Raw genomic sequence first — 7,662 nt, 5'->3', positions numbered from 1 at the left:
TATGCAGGATCTCCTACATCCCTTCCAAGTGGATGACAGTGGTAGCCGGACACCATCTAGTTCTTCTGGTCTCATAGTTGTACAGGTTGCAGATCGGATGGTGTACCAGTCGCTAGGACTGATTGTTTCCATTAACTTTGGTTTTCTTCTTTCTTTTTGACGGGGAGAGACCCATCGTTGCATCTAGATGGCAGCTTTATAGCATAAATATTATTCTGGTTTTATAGAATAACAGAAGAGGAATCTGATATATGAAGGAGATTTTCAGTTCCTCTGCTGTAAGGTTAGCTCTGTAGTGCTTCCAAAGAACAGCCGTCCTAACTGCTTCCCAGATAAACTTTGAGTAGTATATATATAGGATTCTTTCTGCTGTATTTCCTGTAGGTTTTGCTATCAGACATTTGTTGATGTCAAATCACCAGACTTCTCTGCTGGGCTCAGACCTGTGTTTCCACTTGACTGCTGGACATTCTTATCTGATTTTTGCATTATTAAATCAAATAGAGCTAAACTCTGATTCATTTTCATCTTCCCCAAAGCTCCTGCTCCTCCTTTGTTAACCCTAGGTTAAACTGTATCCCTAACTGCCTGAGCTGGAAATCTCAATTGTTATTTCTTCCCTCAATTAACCTTAAATAGATGGTCACCAAAACCTTTTAATTCTGTCTCCTGAATATCTTGTAAGTGATATCTTCTGCATCTTAGCTTACTTTGTGCTCTTTTAATGACTCCAGAAGTGGTCTCCCTGCATCCAGGGTATCTTCACACTCATCTACTTTTGATAATCTTGAATTAACAGAATCCTCTCTTTTTTTTCAGCTTTGAAAATTCATGGAGGGCATAACTAATACAGGCTTCAGTTTCCTCATTTATGAAATGAGATAATTGGACTTTAGTTTACAATATTTTATAACTGAAATTCTTTAATTTTAAATTTTACTTAAATAAACAAAAGTTTTTGATGGACTATTACCATCTGTTGGCAGTAGTGGAAATTACAATGAATTATTTTAAGCTGAAGTACATTTTTCCTAGAGGATAAAAATCAAAATGACCAATGGTAGAGGATAAAGATCTAATTGGTAGTATTATTTCTGTCTCCAAATTTTGGAATGATGTTTGTGAGAATGAAAACATATTTAAGGGAGCTAGCTGATAGATAGGAGCTCTGGAGACATAGTGCCTAAGACATTTGACTGCTAATCAGAAGGCTGGAGGTTCAAACCTACCAGCCACTCCTTGGAAGGAAGATTGGGCAATCTACTTCTGTAGTGATATCACTTCAGAAACCTAAGGAGGGGTTGAATCGACTCAACAGCAGTGAGTTTGGGTTTTTTTTTTTTTGGTTTAGGTAAAAGATAATAAAAACACGTATGGAGGTATTTTGTGTGTTTGCCTTTCCACAAATTAAAATGAACAAAAACCTTATCTCTGCAATTTTAGGGTACACAATATGAACTAAAATGAGATACTCAGAGAACTGTCAACCTGCTCTGTATCAGCAACGCCCTATCAGGCACCTACCTGCCCAGTAATTGCTCTAATGATAGCAAAATGATTTGCTTTTCTAAAGCCCACCACAACCCTGGTCTTATCTTGTAGGGACATTTTTGCAGAGACATTGTTTTCAGAGAGTTGTGAGAGAACAAATTAGATTTGATAAGCAATAATGATTGCTAAATGTCCTCACATGACCAATGTACTACTGAGAAGACAAATACTCCAACCTACCAGGTGGACTTAGTGGTGACACAGTTGTTGTTTCCTTTAAAGGGCTTCTCACCTGGTAGGTGGGTAGATAGATATGCCATTGATTTGTGGTGTCATCTTCCCAAATAAACTCTGGAAAGAAAAGAAAGTACTATAAAAGAGTATATCCATATATTTTGAAAAGACAAAACCAAAAAAAGCACACCATTTCTTTGACCTTTCAAATGGTTAAAATAATTAAATTAATCTTTTGAAATGACTGAAAATGCTAAAGGACCACTTTCTTTTCCAGCTCAGAAGATAAAATAACAGTCCACTTCATAAACCGTGATGGTGAAACATTAACAACCAAAGGAAAAGTTGGTGACTCTCTGCTAGATGTTGTGGTTGAAAATAATCTAGATATTGATGGTTTTGGTGAGTACAGAACATTCCTTAAAATTTAAAGGTGAATTCAATGACTAGGTCTCAACTCTTTTTTTTTTTGGAAGGATTTTAACTTACAGCATACTAAGTAAAATACAGTACATTTAGTGTTAAATTCTCATTTATAAAGAATAATGGAGTAATACCATGTTCCTCCTATTCTTTATACTTTTCAATAGCTCTATGGCCAAAAATTTGTTACTTCATTACCTTATTGTTCACCTGTGAGAAGCAAAGCTGGTGGTAGGGTATGGAGATGAAAGGTAGGTACAGGTTAGAGATAATAAATGTCTTGTCACAATGGGGTAATTAGTTTTAATTTAATGTTGAAGGTCAGCTTACCTTCTTAGAAAGTTTTCTTAGGTAATTTATCTACCTCTTATGAGAGAAGGAAAATTTTCATTGAGAAAGTCTTTATTATTAGACTTTTCTCCTACCATACTCTTTTACCACCCATACAGTTTCAGCAATTGCCATCTTATAGCTCCTCAGGCATACCTTGTATGTCACCTGTCAGCTTTGCTCAAGCACTCCTTCTCTCTAGACCAGTGATTCTCAAAAAGGGATCCACTGACCAACATTGTCACCTGGGAAATACAGATTCTCAGACTTATTGAGTCAGTACCTGGCGTAGGGCCCAGCAGTGTGGATTTTAACCAGCCCTTAATGTGATTTTGATATGTGCTAGCAAATTTGAGAACAACCCTGGTCTAGAGTAATGTCCAAGGAGCCTATCTGGCTCTGCTGCTTTCAAGGCACAGTTCATGTCATGCATTTAAGAAGTAACTCCAGATCACAATTAATTTCTCCTTTCTCCATTTTCCCATGACATATTAAATATGCCTCCCTAGGTTTACACTTACCAAAGTTTTCCTTATCAGAGAGAATGTTCCTGTCTCCTGTTAGATTGTAGACACTCTTAGAAGACTGTAGTCACTCAAGTAACTTCATAGAGTAGACTTTCCAGAGTGGGCATTCAATAGTATTTGCGGAATTTCCAAATCTAATATTTTTCTTCATCTATTTAAGAATAATTATAGTATCTATAATTTGAGTGCATATTATAGTCCAGCATATGTTATGTTATCTATCGTAACAACCCTGACAGGTAGATTTTTTTTTTTTTTTTTTTAACCTCTGTTTTATAGATGAGGAATCTAAGGCTCAGAGACATCAATTTGCCTTGGGTCATCTAGTAGCAAGTGAGAGGGCTAAGAGTAAAACCTAAATCTAACTTCTAATCTTCTTTTTCCTTAATGCCATTTACTAGAAGAAGTGTCTTTCCTATGTGAGCACTTGTTCTAGAAATTAGATGATGGAATGGTTGATATGGCCCTACTCTTGAGTTTTATAGTCTAATGCAGTGATTCTTGACTGAGCTTGAGTTTCACAATCACTATGTATGTTTTTTAAAAGTGTAGATGACTATGTTCCATCCCAGACAGTATATATACAGAAGAAAGGTATGTTTTTTAAAAAAGCTCCACCAGGGGGATCTATGTAGGAGATCCTGGATAGAGTGGGAGAACAATGTGGAACAAAACTCGAAATCTTAAAAAAAAAAAAAAAAAGCGGGGGGACCATATTTGCTGGTGTGATAGAGCCTGGTGGAACCCTTGAGACTATGGCCCCTAGCTGCCCTTCAGGTCTGGAATTGAACCCACTCTTGTGGCTTTGAGCCAAACAAAAGACAGCATATGAGCTGAACATTTACATTAGGTAGATATACTCCTTGGAAAGAGATCAGTCATGGGAGGACAGAAGGGCTATGTATGCACAGGGAGACAGCTCAGGGGGCAGTGCATGAGAGAGAAAATCACAGGGAAGAGGTAACTATGGGGAGGAAGTGGGAAGAGAGCTTTGCGTTGTGAGAAATTGCAGTCAGTGTCATGAGACAAAAGTGTATGTGAACTGCTGTACGGAAAATGAATTTGCTCTGTAAATTTTTACCCAAATCACAATATAAGTTGGAAAACAAAAAAGCTCCACAGGATTCAGATCCATACTGTGGTTAAAACCATTAATGTAGTGGAAGAAACTATTGATAGTAATTTATATGTAGTAGTATATGTGGTTCAAACCCACCAGCCACTCCATGGAAGGAACCCTGAGCAGTCTGTTTCCATAAAGATTTACCTCCTCAGAAACTGTTAAAGAGGCAAGGAGGCTGCATCTTCTGATCTACTCTGACCCCACAAGAGGAAGACAGAATCACCAGCAGTAGCCCAGTGCCTATCCCTGCAAGGCCAGACATGCTGCCTCCTTCCAGCCCTTTCACCAACCCTGGACACCAACCGTTCCTCCTGTAGCGCCCACCACTTCTCTGCTGTGTTCAATAATTTGCTGCAGTGGCCACATAGAACTCACAGATTATGGGGTTTATTAGGGAAGCAACAGGCTACAATTCAAGTTCAGGGACACGTTCAGTTTCTCTCAGCCTGCCGTCTTTCACCTTATAGTCTTTCTCAGTCTCTCTCCCAGCAGTGCATGTCTCTCATGTCTCTCTCTCAGCAGCATGTGTCTCTCATGTCTCTCAGGAGCATGTTTCTCTCAGCAGCTTGTCTTTCTCAGCCAGCACTCAGAGAGACTCCTGCCTCTAGGAGGACTCCTTTTTGAGCCTGGCAGAGTGGCCAGACTAACCAATCCCAACACCAGAATTCTATACACCTGAGAGAGAGAGAACTTCCCAGAAGACTGCTTCCTCCTACTCCACAGAAATACCCCAGGTGGATAACTTTAACAATCAGGAGCTACTCAGTTGCTCATGGCAAAATTCCACCATGGAGTTTACAAAGACTTATGGCTAGAAAAGCCTCAGAAGGAAGTTGGGCAATCTATTTCCGTAGTGATACTGCCTCAGAAACCCAAGGAGGGGTCGCTATAAATCAGGTCGACTCGATGGCACATAACAACAATACTATGTGTACTAATTCACTCAAATGTATTTATACTTGTCTTCCCATCTGCTAACTGAAACTCACCCTATAATACATAAAAATAAGAGGTATGGATGTATAGTAAATCTGTACTTGGTGACGTATTTTTTTATACTTATTTATGAGTTCTAATTTTTTTAAACATTTTTCAGATGACCAAAATTTAATGTTACGTCAAGGTCTCAAAGTCATCAAGGGATCTTGAAATTACAATTTAGGTTGATAGTATGGAATAGTTCAATCACAGTTGATATCAAAAGTCTGTCAGAAAGATGGCATTTTAAAATCTTATTGGGCATTGTATGTGGAGTAACTGAATGTGTATGATTTGCGGTATTGTCTGAAATCTGAAGAGCAAATCCTTTTAAAATAACAAAGTTGGTATTTTTATAATTTTAACCATTTAATAGATGTAATGTTAGCTTATCTGACCAAGAAATCCTAATAAAGGAAATTTAGGAAATTCAGATTTATTAGGCTTCACATGAGAAAATACATCCACTTGTCTTACATAAGCAAAATAACATGTTAACATTATTTTTCCAATACAATAATATTGGAGAGAACATTTTCTGGTGATTTTTGAGCCAAAATGACCAAACCAGTCTATTTTTTGAAGGATGATTACCTAAAATTAAACTTATAGAAGTTTTCTGCTTTTACATATATCAAATATTGAAAACTCTTCAAATTTTACTTAAAAGTACTAGAATTCTTTTAGACTTTTTTTTTTTTTTTGCCTACCACCTGATTAATTTGCATTTCTTTGCTTTAGTTAACCTAGCAGCCAAGTCTATTAATTCATAGCAAACCTTACTACTTGCCTCTTCCCCTTCTTCCATTTAGTATAGAAGCTGGTAACTGAAGCTATTATTAAAGGCTCAAAACAAAAAAAAAACAAACTTTCCAACTCATACCAACCTCTCCTTGGGTTTCCAAGGCAGTCTCTCTACGTAAGTAGATTGCTCAGTCTTCCTTCCAAGGAGTGGCTGGTGGGTTTGAACCACAAACCTTGTGGTTACCAGTCAAATGCTGTAGACACTATGCCACCAGAGCTCCTTATTAAAGGACCAGAACATTGAAAACATTAGAAGTTTAATTCTCCCTTCTGGTAATTTTTAAGTGACTTTCTCTTAGATTTATTTAAGCACTTACTAGTCTGGATAAGCCAATCAGAAAAGGAGCTCCTTTAGTTATAAGAGATTTGTGCTCTTTAATTTATTAAGTCCCTCCAGTGGTAGCCACAAGTAGAACAATCTATTTGTTGAGAGACTATTTCACACTCCCTGCTTCATAGACATACCTTATAGTTCAGCCTGCCCACCCGTCTATCCACCTGTATACCTGTGTTTGCCTTTACTGACAACGCAGTACTGTATGTGCAAAAGGGTTCATCTTTGTTGTCTGCACCTCCCATGTACCTATATCTTCCTCTTCCTCAATGCCGCCATGTTGATCATTCACATTTGGTACATTGCCCTTCTCTTCACCCAAATCAATACTTATCTCTACCTGTCTTACAGTGGTCCCTCCCCTCCCCTCCCACCCTTGGTAACCAACAAAGAAAATTTCATTCCACATATAAACTGTTCCTTTTACAATAACAGACTAATACAATATTTGTCTTTCTGTTACTGACTTAATTCACTCAGCATAACATCCTCCAAGTTCATCCATGTTATGCAGTGCTTTGCAGATTCTATGTTATTCTTTAGGGTTGCATAGTATTCCATTGTGTGTGTGTACCGTAGTTTGGTTGTCCATTCCTCAGTTGATGAACACCTAGGTTTCCATCTTTTGGCTATTGTAAGTAGTGCTGCGATGAACATGGGTGTGCATATGTCTGTTCTTGTCATGGCTCTCACTTCTTTAGGATATATACCTAGTAATGGAAAGGCTGGGTCAAATGGTATTTCTAATTCCAAGTTTTTAAGGAATTGCCATACTGATTTCCATAGTGGTTGTACCATTTTACAGTCCTACCAGCAATGTATGAGAGTCTCAATCTCTCTACATCCTCGCCAACATTTGTTATTTTCTGTCTTGTTGAACTTTGCTACTAGTACTGGGGCAAGATAGTATCTCGTTGTTTTGATTTGCATCTCTCTAATGGCTAATGATCGTGAGCATTTCTTCATATGTTTGTTGGCTGCCTAAATATCCTCTTTGGTGAAATGTCTATTCATGTCTTCTGCCCATTTTTTAATTGGATTATTTGTCTTTTTGTTATTGAGGTATTGGAGTTTTCTATGAATTCTAGAGATAAGTCCCTCATCAGATATGTGATTGCCAAATATTTTTTCCCAATCTGTAGATTATCTTTTGGACAAGTCTTTGGAAGCACATAAAAATTTAATTTTGAGAAGGTTCCATTCATCTAGTTTCTCTTCTGCTGTTTGTGTATTTTGGGTTATGCTTGATAGTCTATTTATGCCATATATTGTTGTTTTTGTTATGTGCCATCGAGTTGAGCCTGACTCATAGTGACCCCTGCTTGGGTTTCCAAGGCAGTATCACTACAGAAGTAGATTGCCCCATCTTCCTTCTGAGGAGTGGCTGGTGGGTTTGAACCACCAGCCTTCTGGTTAGC

The 7,662-nt window shown here is 37.9% G+C and overlaps 1 protein-coding gene across 1 annotated transcript in view; it reads left to right on the top strand.

Annotated features, from left to right (window-relative positions):
* FDX1 (ferredoxin 1) overlaps nt 1-7,662 on the top strand; it is a 45,353-nt gene that overhangs the window by 6,930 nt on the left and 30,761 nt on the right. The window contains exon 2 of the mRNA XM_007936565.2: nt 2,003-2,127. Within this exon, the coding sequence (XP_007934756.1) occupies nt 2,003-2,127 (125 nt within the window). The remainder of the gene's footprint in view (nt 1-2,002; nt 2,128-7,662) is intronic.

The sequence above is a fragment of the Orycteropus afer genome, unplaced genomic scaffold (genome assembly GCF_000298275.1).
Source record: "Orycteropus afer afer isolate SDZICR_OR568_19922 unplaced genomic scaffold, OryAfe1.0 scaffold00036, whole genome shotgun sequence".
Taxonomy (NCBI): domain Eukaryota; kingdom Metazoa; phylum Chordata; class Mammalia; order Tubulidentata; family Orycteropodidae; genus Orycteropus; species Orycteropus afer.
This window is presented reverse-complemented; position numbering and strand designations above follow the sequence as displayed.